This window comes from Abrus precatorius, unplaced genomic scaffold (genome assembly GCF_003935025.1).
Source record: "Abrus precatorius isolate BTA unplaced genomic scaffold, Abrus_2018 Scaffold9, whole genome shotgun sequence".
NCBI classification, from domain to species: domain Eukaryota; kingdom Viridiplantae; phylum Streptophyta; class Magnoliopsida; order Fabales; family Fabaceae; genus Abrus; species Abrus precatorius.
Window position 1 is genome coordinate 32,873,665 of NW_020874439.1, and position 17,403 is coordinate 32,891,067.

The 17,403-nt window shown below is 32.7% G+C and overlaps 3 protein-coding genes across 3 annotated transcripts; 1 reads left to right on the top strand and 2 right to left on the bottom strand.

Annotated features, from left to right (window-relative positions):
* The first annotated feature begins 1,561 nt into the window (after positions 1–1,561).
* Positions 1,562–6,092, top strand: LOC113849267. The gene is made up of 5 exons (XM_027479040.1): positions 1,562–2,476; positions 3,145–3,203; positions 3,356–3,484; positions 4,641–4,776; positions 5,060–6,092. The coding sequence occupies exons 1-5, from the start codon at positions 1,775–1,777 to the stop codon at positions 5,378–5,380; spliced, it is 1,347 nt and encodes a 448-aa protein (XP_027334841.1). The 5' UTR covers positions 1,562–1,774; the 3' UTR covers positions 5,381–6,092.
* LOC113849268 (THO complex subunit 4D) lies at positions 6,060–11,641 on the bottom strand. The gene is made up of 7 exons (XM_027479041.1): positions 11,390–11,641; positions 10,358–10,663; positions 9,383–9,526; positions 9,218–9,286; positions 8,755–8,942; positions 7,846–7,896; positions 6,060–6,623 (listed from the first exon to the last, which is right to left on the bottom strand). The coding sequence occupies exons 2-7, from the start codon at positions 10,607–10,609 to the stop codon at positions 6,434–6,436; spliced, it is 894 nt and encodes a 297-aa protein (XP_027334842.1). The 5' UTR covers positions 10,610–10,663; positions 11,390–11,641; the 3' UTR covers positions 6,060–6,433.
* A 2,383-nt stretch (positions 11,642–14,024) lies between these two features.
* LOC113850394 (HMG-Y-related protein A-like) lies at positions 14,025–15,653 on the bottom strand. Its single transcript, XM_027480928.1, has 2 exons — positions 15,465–15,653; positions 14,025–14,814 (listed from the first exon to the last, which is right to left on the bottom strand). Exons 1-2 carry the CDS (start codon positions 15,513–15,515, stop codon positions 14,341–14,343), a joined length of 525 nt encoding a protein of 174 aa, XP_027336729.1. The 5' UTR covers positions 15,516–15,653; the 3' UTR covers positions 14,025–14,340.
* Positions 15,654–17,403: the final 1,750 nt, after the last annotated feature.

Sequence of the window (17,403 nt, forward strand, 5' to 3'; positions counted from 1 at the left end):
AGCCATCGACTTTGATCATTGATTAAATAATGCAATTAAGTTGAATCACATATACAGGTGTGGAACAGGCAGGATCTTTGAAGATGATGCAGTTTCATCCTTCACCATTCAAAAGTTACAATCTTATATTTTGTTTATATTTTTTTTATGTATAAATAGTTTTTTGGATGACTACAGAGAACAAAATCTGGAGTTCATTCAAAAGGAGACGTGTAATCACCTAACCAAATTTAAAAGAGATTTTTTTTGGTTTTTTCAAATGTTTGTTACTATTTAATTAAATGAATATAAAATAAGAACATAAAAATATTTAATGAATTTTCAAATTAATAATTTATAGACACACAAAATTATTAATTATAAAAGCTGTAGTCTTACCCACATCCACAAAAAAAAAATTTAATGTACGTTTGATGAAATAATAATAAAAGAAAAGCTAAAATTCAACTTAACAATCAAGCATCCACATATTGTCTAACAAAAACTGTTTATATTTTTATTTATTTACTCAAAATAATTATAAAAATTTAAAAATATTTTTTATTAGGGAATCTATTTTAAATTGTTGGAATATTTAACTGGTAAAAATGCTTTACTTATTATAATTAAAATTCCTATATGAACAAAAAATAATAATTAGTATTTTCTTAACTTTTCACATAAGCTGATAAGTAAGAAAAGATAGCATTATAAAATGCAATTCAACAAACAACAATTGACACATTAAATTATTTCATAAAAATATAAATATCTATTAATGTAGGATAAAATTAAGGTGTACTAATTTATATATTTTTAATTGAAATTAATTTTTCTTAAAAATTAATGCTGGTCTTTTATTTTTTTCTAGGTTAATTATTAAAATAAATTTTACTTTCCATTGGAAAAAAATATCCAAAAAAATTTAAGATGGTGTCTAATTCCTTTATAAGACAATACATTAAAAGTTGATATTATTTATAAGACAATTTATGGAATTTTAAAAGTATTAATGTTTTTATATATTTGTCTTTATAGTTTAATCACAATAGTAAAATCTAATGACTTTAAAGTGAAATTTAACTTTACATAATAATATTTTTAAAAATTAAGATCAAATTTGAAAATTAAGTACAATAATATTATTAAAAAATATTTATTACACTTATAATTTTAACATAATAAATGTGTTATTTTTAAAAAAATATTTATTTTTTGATATTGAACCTAATTTTAAGAATAGAAGTTAACGAAACCCTAAATTTAAATATTATACAATAAATTTTCAAAAATCAAAATATAATTAATTTTAACATTTTTTCTTATAAATTTTTAACATATTTTTAAATTTGTGTAATTTAGTAAAAATGTATTGTAAACTGAATAAAAAACATTATTTTTAATCATTGAAATAATCAAACCATATAATTTTCATCCTTTACTTTTATAATTTCAAAGAGTAGATGGTTATTTAATAGCATCAAAGACTAAGCATGACTATAATCAAAGACAAGCATTGGAATCTGACAAAAAAAGTCACAATCTCAGTCTCTTTTCTCTCTCCAGCTAACTTGTTTGAAGTTGAAGGCTTTAACCTCACACCAGAATCTTCCATTATATTCTCTCTAACACATCCCATTCTATGTGTTATAGAGATTAACCCCTAATTAGGCTATCACTCTCAAACACACTCACTCAGAAAGAAAGCATATCCAAACCCATCTTCCATTGACACCACAAGTTCCAAACTTCCACACATTCTAAGACTCCCATTACCTTAAAAGCCCCGAAAACCATGTCGGTATCATGTGGGGTAGAGTGCGTCTTCGTTCTCGGCTGCGCGCGCTGGCTCTGGAAACGCTGTACCTACGTCGGCTCCTACGACAGTGTCACGTGGCCAGCCGCCACAGCCGATGAGTTCGAGCCGGTACCACGTGTCTGCCGACTCATTCTCGCCATCTACGAACCGGATCTCCGAAACCCGCAGTACTATAAACCCGCAACCGGGTACGGGTTGAACCCGGATTGGGTCATAAAACGTGTCACTTACGAAGAAACACTCGGCCAAGCGCCGCCCTACATAATCTACGCCGATCACGAGCACCGCGAGATCGTGATGGCGGTGCGTGGACTCAATTTAGTGAAGGAGAGTGATTATAAGCTTCTTTTGGATAATCGATTGGGTAAGCAAATGTTCGATGGTGGGTATGTTCATCATGGGTTGCTGAAGTCTGCGGTTTGGTTGTTGAATCGTGAATCGGAGACTTTGAAGCGATTGTGGGTTGAGAATGGTTCGGATTATGGAATGGTTTTTGCGGGTCACTCTTTGGGGTCTGGTGTGGTTTCGTTGTTGACAATTCTTGTTGTGAATCATAGAGAGCGTTTGGGTGGAATTCCCAAAGAGAAGATTCGGTGTTATGCTCTTGCTCCTGCTCGTTGTATGTCTCTCAATTTGGCCGTTAAATATGCCAATGTCATTCACTCTATTATTTTGCAGGTTAGTTCCATAATTCTTTCATTTTAATGAAAATTAATTGAGACGTGGATGATAATCCATGTTAATTAAACTTTGTTTTTAATTAAACAGTAGAATACTTCATTTTTTATTTGATGGTTGTGTGATTTGATGTATTATCTCAATATCATTAGGCTATTGAGAAGACAATTTTTTAAAGAATCTAGTTTTTAAAAATAATTACAATAATGTCTGTTTCGTTTCAATAGTGTTATGTTAATTTTACCGGTTCTTACATTAATTTTCAAAAGTAATGTTTTTGTCACTATTTATAAGAAAAAAAAAACGCTTTTTTCAAACATTTCCTACGAGATTTTTGTCAGCTTGACCGTATTGCCTCTGACTGAATTGCTTAGGAACTTGTCATTAAATGGATAAAATTATAAAAATGTTTATAAAATTAAAGGTGTAAAACTGTACTTATGCAAGGTAATATGTATGTAACGTACGTAATACGTGTATAAACAAAGGTGAAATTATTATTTTTTCGCTCTCTTCTATTCTTGATCAAAATTATCAACCTGATTGTTGTTACTACTCTTATGTGGGGTTATTTAAAATGTTCGCTTATAAATTATATTCAATTGAATGATGATGATGATGACGCCGGTTTAAACTACGTTCTTGTTCTTATTTATCTCTTGGTGCAGGATGATTTCTTGCCAAGAACGGCCACTCCACTGGAAGATATATTCAAATCAATATTCTGGTTAGTGTTGCCCTTTCTGTGATATGCATATGAGCACATTGGTTTCAAATTTTCAATCATGTGATTTGTTCTTATTTTCCTTTAATCTTTATTATTGAGCGAAGTAAAATACCATGATGATGTCTTAAACCAGGCCTTGATGATTTAAACAGTTTGCCCTGCTTATTATTCTTGGTTTGCCTGAGAGACACCTTTATACCCGAGGGTAGAAAGCTTGGGGATCCAAGGAGACTTTATGCACCAGGACGAATGTACCATATTGTTGAGAGAAAATTTTGCAGGTATTAACTTGCAAACAGTTATATTCCTAGTAAAATCCTGTATATAATTACAATCTTTGTGGGAATATGTTTATTAGATTTCTATGATAAAAAATTGCTTTTGTGAAATTATTTGTGTTAGTTGCCTAAGCAGTGGCTCTGTGTGACATCATTCTGTAGTGCTGAATCGACTTGTTTAATAGTTAGCTGAGAGCATGATTCATGAAACTATAACTTTTCTTGTCTTCATATGCTGAAGGAATCATGTTATTATGAATATTTTTGTGCTTTTTTATTACATACCCCGTTAATTCTAAGTGTCGTTTATTAAGGAGAAACTAGAAAGGTTAGATGTATTTCATCATTTTTCTTTGTCTGTTCTTCTTGTGTAAGTGTGTGTGTGTTTTGATTCAATTGGGACATCAAATCAAGTATCTTTACACGACGTGTCATCCCCCAGCTTCATTAGTTAAGCACAGTATATTTTGCCTTGTGGAGTAGGAGTCTTTCATTTTTTATTTGTTTGGGGTTCTAATCTTTTTGTTTACTCCAAACATTGAGCGAAATAGACCTTTTCATCTTGACTGTTCTAATTCAAATATTCCAGCTGATTTTTCCATTTCTTTTGCTAGTAAGTGTATTGAAAGGAATTCCCTATCAAACAAATATATTTTAACTACTAATTCTTTGAACGAAAGTGTTTCTATGGGTATTCCCAAATAGGAGCATTTTTAAGGATTTATTTATTTTTTATTGTGCCAAGTGATTTTTCGTATATTATGTATTTATTTTTTAATTTAATGTTATTTTAAATTTTGTATAATTTATTTTTAATTTTATTTAAAATATATATTATCAATAATTAAAATATTTAATCTTTTTAAAATGTATAAAATCTATTAAATTTAATCGTATAATTTATTTTTGAATTGAAAGTTACTTGTGTAGTGTACGGGAAAATTAATGGTTTCACTAATTTTAGCATCTTCGTCTATGACCCGCATTAAAGAACAGTTCTCAATATTAATGGTTTAGCACAAGGAATTGTTCACCGAGTGCGGACACAGAGATATCATGTGTTGCTAAACCTCGTCCGGAACTACTGCTACAGGCCTAGAAGTAATAATGTAATATATTGTTCCAAATAATGAAATTGCTTGATGCATGGTGAACACAGATGTGGGAGATTTCCTCCTGAAGTGAGGACTGCCATTCCTGTTGATGGAAGATTTGAGCATATTGTCTTGTCCTGTAATGCAACTTCAGATCATGGAATTATTTGGATTGAAAGAGAGGCAGAGAAAGCCTTACAAGTAAGCAAATATAGTTTTGAAAATTCTACCATTTGCATTTTTTGCTGCTCTTCTTTTTCCACTAACACTGTTTAGTAACCCCAACTAGAAATAAAAAAAACCTTGGTGCATGCCCAAGAAATAACTAGGAATAGAATACATGGTTCTGCTTTTGTCTTTGTTCTTTTAAGTTTGAGACTCTGTTATTGATAATAATGTGATCTATGGACCAAAAATCTGTTGGAATTTCTTAATATTTTATGCATTTAATGAATTTCTGACTGTTCTTGGTGTTCCCTTTTAGTTAATGAAGGATCACAGCTCTAAAACTGTGACAGTCCCTCCAACTGTACGAAAGTTTGAGAGGTTGAAGACCATAGAAAAAGAACATAGAGATGCTTTGGAAAGGGCTGTTAGCTTAAATGTACCTCATGCAGTGGACACTGCAGAGGAAGAATCATCTAAAAAAAATGAAGGTGAGGCATCCAGTAGTGCAAGCAAGGACGCCTCAACTACCCAATCAAAATCAAGTCGGGGAAGGTCAACCTGGGATGAGGTGGTTCAAAAACTACTCAAGAATGAGACAGATCCACACCTGGAAAGGGATACACATGTCCCACAATAGCATCTCTCTCTATGGTCTTTATCGTGCATATCCACACGCATTCATATATTTGTTTCTTTTTTTCTTAGGTATTCTTGGGTTTGTAGATGTAAAAAAAAGAGTTACAATTGCTTGGGAACTCCAGGCATACCGCAGAGGAATTACAGTACGTGAGCCGAGAAGTGCTATTTCTGATGTTTCGGTCCTGATTGTTTTTTCGGGGTTAAAACTTGAGGCTTTCCTATGTATAATTTAAAGTAAACATGGATCAATAAATATTTTTATCTGTTGAGTGGGGACTGTTACTGATGCAAGGTGTATGTTCTTATAATGATCCATTCTACTATTTCGTTGTCGGTTATCACACTGGTGGATAGGCATAATGGTTTTGAAAGATAAATATCTCTTGATCGTTTTATTTGTTCTACAAATTTGAGCGTTGCATCCTCCACTGGTAAAACCTGACTCAGCACCTACTTAAAAGAGGATTCAAAAAGCGTGAAGTTGAACGCCTGAGGTTCAGCAAAACAAGGAAACAGAAAACATGCACGACAATCAAAATGCCAAAAACACAGACTAATAATGCAACGTATTATATATATAAAAGAGGGATGATTAGTACACAAGGTGAATTCTTAAACGTATATTTTTTGCTAGAAAAATATGCGGAGGTAATAAATAACAAATAAAACCTTTTTAAAAGTTTCCAAAGAGATGAGAATTTAAAACTCCTGATGGAAATATTTCCTTGTACATGCTGCCCGTAACTGTTGATCTTTGCAACACACTGAACTAGCTGAACGCTTACAAGAGATGACGGGAGCAAGACAATTACAAATAATATAATGAATTGATACGCAAATATGACTATAATCTATGTCTTTGACAAGTTCAAAAATCACTCATTGATCATTCAACCTCAAACACGAGTTAAATGCGGTCAAATAGGATGGCATATTTAAAAGCATAAAGCACTAAAAGATCCATAGTATCGCCAAGAAAACGAGCCTTTTGTACAAGGAAGCCAACCACAAATCTTGAGATTAATAACATTACAAAATAAACTCCCACTTCTCATGAGATGTGCATGGCTTCAGCGTGATAGGTTTCCAGTTCCTTGTCAAGTTCCTCTGCTGACTTCTCAACAGCATCCTTTCTTCCACTTCCACGACCTCGACCTCCACCCCGGGCACCTCCACCCCTAGCCCGACCACGGCCCCGACCACGTCCACTGCCACTCCTTGAACCACCGCGACGTGCCCAGCTGTATAAATAAATAAAATAAACATTGAATGACAGGTTTCGGGAAAGGAAAGAAAATGAGGTCATTATATAATAACTATACCACAGGACTAGAGAAAACAATACTGGGCCCTTTTCTGTGCCTGTATGATAACAAAGCTAGCATAATGGCAATTAAATTACCTGTACAATGCCTATTACCATTGTTCCTGACTCTACTGAAGCTACCGTGTATAAGTGCCTAAATTAAACTGAAACAAGTCTTCCCTACCCCGCATCACATGATAAAAATAAGTCATGTCCCACAAAAATGCATCTACCACAATTTCAAATCAGGAATCCAAAATAAAAAAACACACCAGCTCTACAAACCTCCAAACGACTTAAGCTCAAAAACTAAACTATGGACATATTGGATATTTATAGAGTGCAGGATTATAAACCAATCAAATGTAACAGTACCTAATAACAATTTGAGAATAGCATCAGAAAAATGCAATTACACTTGAACAGAGGACCTGATATCCTATGTGTTATTGTTCGATAGACGTGGAATTCGTTAGTCTATACACTTTGAAGAAAACTGTTTTGAAGAATGCAGCAAATTTGCCCAATTCATGCAAAATATGATCAGTGTATGTTCAAGGGAGATTCTGGATAATTAACTATTAAAATACACCCTAATTTCTATCTCAGTTGTTTTATTTCTTCATGCCATCAATAAACGATTATAGCCTATGTTTTTCAACAGATTTCTAGTATATGACTTAGAACTCCCAACAGCTTAAAATTTATATCTTTCCTGCTAACATGGCATTTCATGACACCAGAAACAAATACTTAACCTATGATCCTTCATGTATCTTAAATCAGAATGTTCAACAGCTTAATATTTATATCCCTTCTACCCTTTGCATATACCAACTCAGAAATCCCTTTCAATTGAAAAAACATGCATACCAAAACACAAATACATGGTAAAAACAGGTATGAATGAAACATCAACTGTACTCTTCAATAAATCCTTAATAGGGGTGATTAAACTTAGCCTTAGCTAAATATATAAACCACAACAGAAATCACTTTTAACTAATAATACACAAAAAATTATACACTATCCACAACATATATGACCAAAATCTTCATGCTAATGAGATATTTTGGAATACACACACAAACTTTCATTTAACCTGTACTCAAGCTCAGTAAAAAATGCAAAATCATCCATGATCTAAAAGACTTACCCAGCACCACGATTAGTTATAGCAGCACCTCCAGCTTGACCACCTCTAGGCCTGCAACACCTCTAAACATTAGTACACAATTTGAAGCAGTATTTTTTGTCCTACCAAGAGAGAACTGGAGTTTAACAGAACATGGTAATACTAAAGGAAAAAGTATTTGCCAGTTGGTGCATGTTCTGATCATGTAGCATCATAGTTAACCGTCCTAGATTGCAGTCAACACCAAAAACAATAGTAGGATAACAGCTATTTTAAAACTTTTAATTAAGATTATATATCTACTCAATATGCATAATTAAATGCATAACACTCAATTCATGCCATATTCATAATTTTTACAAGCTGTAGTCTGTTTTACACAAAGTAAATAAGTAAATAACAAATAAAGTTGAGGAAAGAATAACAGCAATAATAGAGACTAAAATGCCAGAAGAGGTGGTCTTTGGTGAGGGTGGGGTAAGCAAGAGAAGGCTGTGTTCTGGTCCATGCAGAACGTCCTCGTGACTGAATTGGGGGAATAGGGTTATTCATTTAGGTCTCATATGTCACAATTTACCCCAAAAATAAGCCCAAAACTGGAGCAGTGGGCAACAGTTTCTTAAAACTCTAAGTATTTAATAGCCTATAATGCACAAATACAATATGTATTTAATACAGCAATACATATAAAAATTCACAAGGCAAAAAATATAAAATTACAATTCCTCCAATCCAAAGTAAGAGCATACTTATTGGATGATACTTAAAAAATCATAAATGATTATCTTCACGTACCATTGCTTATTGTCCACAAATATTAGCATTTCTTAACAAAAATTAAGGATTCTAAAGAAACTAATTCAAGGAACTTCCACTTTTAAGGGAAAAAAGAAACCCAAAAAAGCCAGGCCAAAATGCCAAGTAACTTACGTCATGACAACAGTCCTCTTCCTCCGTCCATTCACCCCAGTGACATTCACTCGTGCAGTTATAGGCAATTCCGCATTGGAACCTACAATCTCAATCTTCATGGGCTTTCCATCCAAAAGTACATTATTATATCGCTTAAGAGCAGCAAATGCGTCACTTCTCCTGGTATAAACAACTTCAGCTGAACCCTGTTACACAATATAAGACACTAACCATTTAGCCAAAAAAAAACTGGCAACCACAGCAGCAAAGCTTATATGCAGACTACAAACTGCTAAACAAACCACATCCGGAAAAATAAATTAAGTTAAACTGGGAAAAGTGTCAATGGCTAGTCAAATCCAATTGACTAACTTAGAACTAAGTACTACTCCCCCCCCCCCCCGGGATTTAAAATCAATTGGCAACAATAGACTAAGATAAAAATGGTAGTTAAAATTACAATACAAAATCCAATACTTACACTTGAACGTCCATTTTTGTCATAATGAACAGCAAAGTGCTTCAAGGCTCCAAGTTCAGAGAATAGTTCCTGGGTTGCAAATCAAGTTTCAAGAGAACTTCCAAACAGGTTGGCTAGAAACAGTGACTAAGAACGAAGCATATGATGATATGACATAATATATACCCTTATATCTTCATTGGTCACTCCATAGTCCAAATTCGAAACATACAACTTCGTGCCGACTTCTATTCCTTGAATCCCTGCAGCTCTTAGGCTATCTTCAAACAAATCATGCTGCCATGGAAAAGGCCTAGCTCTGCGAATAGACTGGCCAAAGCAAACAGAACAGTTTCCAAAATGGCAAAAGAACACATCAGATTATGACCAGAAAAAAGATATTCACCATTCTTCAACATATGTCAGAGCAGGAAAATCCCCAGAAAAAAACAAAACACGCTATTAACGAAGTAGATCTGGCCATGGAAATATATTTAATCAAGAGAGACCCGTACTCAAACATCAATGTTCTAGGTGAAAGATGGTAAATGGAGAAAGAATTCAACCCACGGCATATAACCAGTGCTACGCTACTAGTGAGAGCTCCAGTTCTGGTTCTAAGCGAAAAGCTCCTTTGCAAAATACCATGAATTAGAAGTAAACTGAATTCTTGCACTGTAGAACCCAACTGAGCAAGAGTATCCAATAAAACACCGGTCCACACATAACGAGCCAAACATTTAAAGCCATCTCATGTAAATGAAATGAATTTGCATGGTTTAGAGAATTTAACCCCACTTATAGTTTTATGATTTTTGTGCTACTGCTAAGAGCTCCATTTTGAAATTCACTTAATGAAGCTCCTTCACATAATATGCCAGGAATCATCAAAGAACTCCTGCACACATCATAGATCTGTAGCATATCCCCCAAAACAAAAGCAAACAACTCTTAGGTGCATATTAATTGTGACATTATGGAACTATGACAATGGCATCGATGATGCAAAATGAACTCGCCTCTCCATAGAACAAACACTAAAAGAAGGAAGTTCCACTTGCTTTTGAGTTTCTATAATGCTGATTCGTCTCATAATTGGATATTTTATAGTTTATCAGAATCTCAAACACATGTATAAGCATCCGCGGTTTTTGAGCTTGCCTTGGCAATAGCATAAGACGATGGTCGAGTGTTAACCATAAGAGGACCTCTACGAACAGCACCAGTTGCTCTTCCACCATTACCAGCACCAGGCACTCTTCTACTATTAACAGCACCAGTCATTCTTCCACCACTAAGAGTCCCGCTTGGTCCACGGCCAGAACGGGCTCTGCCAAGGCCCCCTCTACCTCTCCCTCTGTTACTCCTGTTCTTTATTCTATCATCAAGTGACATATCCAAGGACGAGGCCATTACACTTCCAATTTAACAGTGTTACACCCTTCACGAAACTTCAGTGAAGTAGCCCTGCAAAAATTAAGAAATAAAATCAGTTATACGCAAGCATCCCAGATCCTAATGAAAACAGATCGCACAGAAATAATTTGAATGGAAAATCTCAGGACTAAGACGATGATAACATTGTTTATACAATACTCCAGTTTAAGTCCATAAATCATGTGGGCTAATCTTGTAAAACACTCAGCAGCCAAAAGTGAATAACAAGTCCTAGCCAAACATTCCCCAAAATTCAAGACTACAACCTGCCAGACATCAAAACTACAAGATCCAACCTAAAAGACTCCACACTGAATTTCTACGTATACATTACAACTTCAACAGATCTTCTTGGATAATATCTCTCTTCAGTCTGAACACTAACTCCCAGTTTTACAGGGAAGCCCTGAATCATAAACGACATAACCAATACTAAAACGCATAACCTTCCCGATAAATAATCGAAATCCAAACACTTCAAAACATACTAGATCAACCCCCTCCCCTGGCAAATTTCATCCTTGCTTCTAAAATATTTCGATTCCAATAGCATAGCATGTTAATTATAAAAAATTGTAGAACATCCAAATTTACAACTTTAGTCTAGAGTTCATCGCTCTTCGCAACACACACAAACCCTAATATGCTAACATCTCAACTCAACTCCCCCCCCCCCACCTCCTCAAACGCACACACAGAAAGACATCACAGTTGAAAAACCCCGCGACAAAAAAAGAGAGAACGGAAGAGAATTACCTGGCGAATAAAAGAGAAACGCGTACGGAATGGGCAAATAAGTGTGTGAAGCGATTGAGACAGAGGGAGAGAGAGAGAGAGGGAGTTTGTGAGAGTGAGCGTTTTGGGGGGTGAGAAGCTTTGATGAATTAAACGAAGAAGAGAAAATTAGGGTTTGGAAGGAAAAAGAGAGGAAAGATTCATGCGATTGAGAGAGAAAGGGGGTTTTAGGGTTTCAGCGAAAGAGAGAGCGCTTTCGGGCCAACTTAGCTTCTGGGAAAGCCACCCATCGTGTCATTTTAAATAGCTTTCAGGGGCTTATTTGTCTTTTTCTCTTCCTTCCCACCGCGTCCAACCACAGAGCCTCACACGGAAGATTTACGCAACTTCCGTAGACATAAACATCATACAAAAAAATTGCTAATACCAACTCTTCAAATTATTTTTAAGTATTTGAAAATAATAAGATTTTATTTAAAAAAATTCTTTATTATTTAAAAATATAAATGTTTTTAATGAAGAATTTTATTTTATAGCCTAAATATTAAGAAAGTAGTGGGCAAAAATTATGTACGGTAATTAATAAAAAAATGTTAACTTCAACTTTAGGTTTCCTTTAAATATTTTTAAAAAATTTATTAAATGTTTAAATTTAAATAAATGCATATATTTTTAATTAAAATATAGTATTGTTATCCTTAAACTCACTTTTTTTAAGACTAAAGTTAACAAAACTCATAAATTAATATCATATTCTAGTTAAAAGTGTTATAAAAATATTTTTATTTTATTTTAACTATTCTAATGTGTTAAGTGTCATGGAGTAAAATTTGTAATAAATAAAAAAATTTATATTATTTAATATTATAATGTATTAGATCTTATCATATTATGTAATTTTTTAAGAAGAAATTATTATATATAAATTTTTATTTCATTCTGCAAATCTTAAAATTATTTGTTTTTATTTGTTTTACTTATTTAATTCCTCCCATCTTTCTTTTCTCTTCGAAGCAAAATATTGTGATCGATGTTTTAGTATTTCACGAGTCTTCTTTATTAACTTGATAAAAACATTTCACGGTCCTTAAGTATTATATATCATTATATCCATTTCATTTGTGCGTTGATATTATTAATTAATTGCAAACTCTATTATTCATTTATGTAATAGTTGATTAAAGTAATAAGTACGTAAACAAGTTTTGTGTCCGTGATAAAAATATATCCAATTTTAGTCAAAAGTCTTAAGGTGGTACACAATAGACTACACCAGTATTCAATAAAACTGTTGTATCTTATCGACAACTGCAACCTAAATTAATAAATTTCTCGTGCAATAATCACTTTTCATTTTATTTGTTTGAAAATTAAAAAATTAAATACAAAAAGATAAATGGATACTCAATTTTATCTAATTTTTAAGCTTGTATCATTTAAAAATTCAATATATAATTAATAAAATCTAGAACAAAAGTAATTGATAGGTCCATCGTTACTACATTCGATAATCATGCACAATTTCTCATGCAGCAAAGTTTTTATTTTCACCCTATTGTCTATTGTTGTGTCTGTACATTAGATAAAGTTAGAAAAATAATTGCCAGTAAGATATTGTCTAACATTTTTTAAATATATTTTTTTATCAAGTTAAAATTTATTAATATTATATTTATCTCATTTACAATTTGACAATTTTTGTTCATTTTGTATTTTTTTAAAGAAACAAGTAATAACAAAAGTGTATTAAAGAATTATATTGGAAAGTGTATAATACTACATGTGTGTTTCTAATGGAACCAGAAGTTTTGGTTTGGGTCACTTCTTTCTTATTCCGCGTGTTTCCTAGAAATCACCCATTTTTATCTTCTTTCGCTGACTTAGTGGCTGTGCACTATTCAATTTTGAATCTGATTCTCTTATTTAGACTCAATTTCAAAACTGTTTACCACTTTACATGGAATTTGCTTGCCAATCTCCAGCTATTAAAAGTTATGAAATCATTTCAGAAGTATTACTTACCTGTTTAGATTCACATTCAACTGACTACTTATACACGTTTATTTCAGTTCCATAAATTATATCTTTTCATTAAATTTACATTTACATATTATTCAACACTTGATAGATTTAAGTATGATTGGGAAATGGTTCAATTTAAGCAATGTACATTTTAATTTTGTTGCATTTTAGTAGACAATCTTGGATAGATGAATGTTATATCATTCCCTATATATTGTTTGATTCCCTGTGTCTAAATGTCTTACCATATTGATTGCCATCAATCAAAAGGGCAGAACTTGGAAGAAATAAATCTGTAAAAGATTCCCACACAATTGAAATCCCATCCAAAGGCGAGACAATGGAAAACTAGAAGAGTGGTCGTAGCAATTCATTAATTTCATCATTGAAAAAAGATGTAGACTTCCCAGGTAGACACAACACCACCTACGAGGTCCTATCGAGCGAACAGAGAATAATTACGTACGAGGTTCTTTCAGTCTTTGACTAAACCCAATTCTCATCAAGCAAAGCGAAGTCAAATTCCTAACATCATCTCCCAAAATCCAAAATGTTAGATCGAATTTCAGACCAAATATATGTTCAAATTATCTTACCAAATTGAAAAAGTCTTAACGAATAAACGAATTGTTTTAGAAATTAATCCTTTTTCCAATTGTGCTAAAAAATGAACAAGAATAACCACAAGGGACAATACCCTTTTCCACATTAGGAATTCTTAAGTTAGAGCACCACAAGGAGAACACAATTCACCGCCAATTCTAGTCATTGTCCTCATTGATAATTAGAAACCAGCAAAGCCTTCCCATAAACTAATCCACTACACAATTTTACAAAGCAATTACATTGACACTAAAGGAAGAAAAAGAAAACTAAGACCACACCCACTTCTATAAAGGAAGATTAGATCAAGTTCAAGATCACTACTTTATGGTCACCAAAGGAGTTTTCTATTGTTCAACACTCACTTCTGTCAATTGGGGCTTCACCTTAGGAGGCCTACCCCTAGGCCTTCCAGTGGAGCCAGTTGTTGATGTCACCATAGTCCTAGCAATCTTCTTGGGCCTCCCTCTGGGCCTTCCACTTGACACTTTGACACTTGATGACTTTGGTGGAGCATTAGGGTCCTTTGGAGGGCGACCCCTAGGCCTTGGTGAGGACAAAATAGTACCCGGAGGAAGAGGTTCTTTGGGCTTTGGTGGCCTTCCACGCCCTCTCCTTGGTGGGGCATTTGGGTCACTCTTCATGTAGTTATTCTTCCAAAACACTATCTCACCACTCTCTTTCATCTTGTTAAGGTGGTTAGACAGAAGGGTTGAGTGGCTTGGTGGCAACTCTCCATAGGCGGACTCAATATACTTTGATATCACCGATTTGTTTGCACCATTGTTGTCACCTTGGGCTTCAATTGCTTTCATTATCATCTGAAACACACATAACACGACACCACCATCAACAACTTGGGCTATCTTTCAGCAACAAAACTTGCCTCTCTTAATCATAGCTCAGGTTAACGGGTTTGTGAAAAAATTTAACACTTCGAGATGAAGTAGTGCCAAATTCACTATAAAAGAAAAAAGACAAATAATAACCTCGAAAAAATAAAAGGGTCTCCCGATTTTATTTAAATTCGTAGGTTACCAAAGAAAAAAATAAAAAGATAATAAATAGAATAAAAAAAACTTTGTTTAAAATCCCATTATTTAATAATAATATCTAATAAAACCTTACTATACATCATATTTTTCACTTCTATAAAGTTAAGCATCAATCAGAAAAGCTGAAATTACAACTCAGCTCAACAACACATCTAAATCCAAACTAATGAACAAAACCAGATCAACCTACACAACAGCTGAACTATGACGTAGTAACAAAAAAACACGACCTGATTTTTCCTAGAATTCCTCGAGAGCATTGACTCTCAAATGAAGAGGTAAGAAAACAGTTGAAAAATAACTTTTTTTTTCCTTTTTGAAAATAGACCAATTCATAAATAACTGATTCTACCAGGAAAATTTATCTCAAGATTCAAATTTTGGAGAAAGAGTAAAAGGGTAGTAGTTGAGTTTACCTCAGGGTATGGTGGGAGTGACGAAGGCTTATTAACCTCTTCGGTCGCCATTGAAGTTTCAGATGGTGAAGAAGCTTAGGAGAACGCTGTGTGACAGGGCGAAAATATAAAAAGATTAAAATTAGAAATAGAAACTTTAACAGAGGCAGGTTTAAAATTTTCACTAAAAGGAACAGTTTTGATGTGAGTGGCACTTGCAAATATCTGAAGGCTGGATTTAAAGGAGGATAAATAAATTAAAATATTTGCAAAACAAAGGAAAAGGAGAAAAAATAATAAAGAAAAAGATGCAAACCCTTCCTCTTTTTCACCCACGCCTGGTTCATCTTTTTGGGATATTGGACGGCTTAGATCCTACAAACGGATGAGGATCTTGCGGTTGAGGATCCATTGTGAGGTGGTCACTGGGATCAATGACGTGGCAAGTGACTGCATGTTCACAGATTTTTATTGTTACCCTGCTTTGCTGGCTTTTTCCTTCTTGGGGGAGGTGACCAACTTCGCTCTTTCTCCCTTTCCTTTTTCTTTATGTAAAAATTGGGTATAAAAGTAGGGAATATTACGGTGCAACAAAAACATGTTACTTTTTATTTTTTAAAGATTAACAAATTACCAAAAGTCTTATAAAGGCTTCATGAATAGTTATAATTCAACGTACATTATAAATTAGAAAACCAAAATACGAAAGTTTTGTTAAATTTGATCGAATTGTAAATGTATCATATGTATAACCTTAAAATGAGTATATACCAAATAAATAAATTAATTAAAACTATTGATATAAAAGAGCAAACTAAATTTAAAATATATGCTAACTCGGTTTATTTAGTCCAAAATAAGCAATTTATTATTATTTTATTTTTTAATAATAAACTTATTTATCATATCTAAACATGTAACGTATGCAATCTAAGTTAAATTTAAATTAAGCTAAATAAAAAAAAATAGAAGTAATTTTATTGTTACTTCAAAATATAAATAATTATTTTTTGAGATATTTTGTATGTAAAATTACATTTTATATATAAATTAAATTAATAAATATTTTTAAGTAATTAAAAAAAAGTGACAATGGATATATACGAACAGTAATTAAGGTAATAACAAGATGCAATTAAACTAACTAAATTTGTAACAATGATGAAAATATCCAACTCCACCAGCTTTTGGGACAAAATAAAAAAAACCCTGCTATAAGTAACTATCAAATTGAAGTTTCCAAGTTAAAAAATGAAGGTGTTATCGACATTAGAAAAAAGTGATTTGCTTATTCACTAAATAATTTTTGGTTTGCCAGTTCCTAACGTACCCTTACTCCAATTGTTTTTTTTTTAAAAAAAGGAATATTATGTGCGCACTATGTGAGCAACCAGCATAATACTTTACAGAACGCGCAATCCCCTTTGCTAATGTTAAATTACTGCCAAAAAAAAGTTTACCATAATTGATAGATATTTTCATTTTTTTATATTATATTAATAGGACCCCATTTTTAACTTTAAATATTAAATTTTTTATTTATCTTTGTAATCTTTCTGTCGTGAAATTAAATGACTTTTTATTATAAAGTTTAAAAAACCTTTAATATACAAAAGAAAGTCACCGTAATCAATCACAGCAAGATTAGCGTTAGTAACACGTATTTCTGTGTCTTTGGATGAGATTTATGTAAAAGAAAAATGTTTATATATCTGATGTGAGATTTTTTTTTTATGTTAATTTTTTGTTTCGTATTATTTTTTTTTAAAGTCATATACAGTTTTGTTTTTAAAATTTTTAAATAATAAATTTGTTTGTTTAAACATCGGCCACATTTGGTATTAACAATTTTAAATGTTTCTATTTTTATTCTCATAACTTCTCGTAATTTGTAAATAAAAAATATTATTAAATATAGTTTAATTTTTTAAGATAATAACTACATATATTTTTCATTTAA

Excerpts from the sequence above, each read along its gene's own strand:
- LOC113849268 (XM_027479041.1), bottom strand. The coding sequence starts at position 10,609 with ATGGCCTCGTCCTTGGATATGTCACTTGATGATAGAATAAAGAACAGG. Across the intron at positions 9,527-10,357 it reads CGTCTTATGCTATTGCCAAG|TCTATTCGCAGAGCTAGGCC; the intron begins GCAAGCTCAAAA and ends TGCTTTGGCCAG. Across the intron at positions 7,897-8,754 it reads AAGAGGACTGTTGTCATGAC|GCCTAGAGGTGGTCAAGCTG; the intron begins GTAAGTTACTTG and ends GAGGTGTTGCAG.
- LOC113850394 (XM_027480928.1), bottom strand. The coding sequence starts at position 15,515 with ATGGCGACCGAAGAGGTTAATAAGCCTTCGTCACTCCCACCATACCCT. Across the intron at positions 14,815-15,464 it reads CACTCCCACCATACCCTGAG|ATGATAATGAAAGCAATTGA; the intron begins GTAAACTCAACT and ends TGTGTGTTTCAG.
- LOC113849267 (XM_027479040.1), top strand. The coding sequence starts at position 1,775 with ATGTCGGTATCATGTGGGGTAGAGTGCGTCTTCGTTCTCGGCTGCGCG. Across the intron at positions 2,477-3,144 it reads TTCACTCTATTATTTTGCAG|GATGATTTCTTGCCAAGAAC; the intron begins GTTAGTTCCATA and ends CTCTTGGTGCAG. Across the intron at positions 3,485-4,640 it reads GTTGAGAGAAAATTTTGCAG|ATGTGGGAGATTTCCTCCTG; the intron begins GTATTAACTTGC and ends TGGTGAACACAG.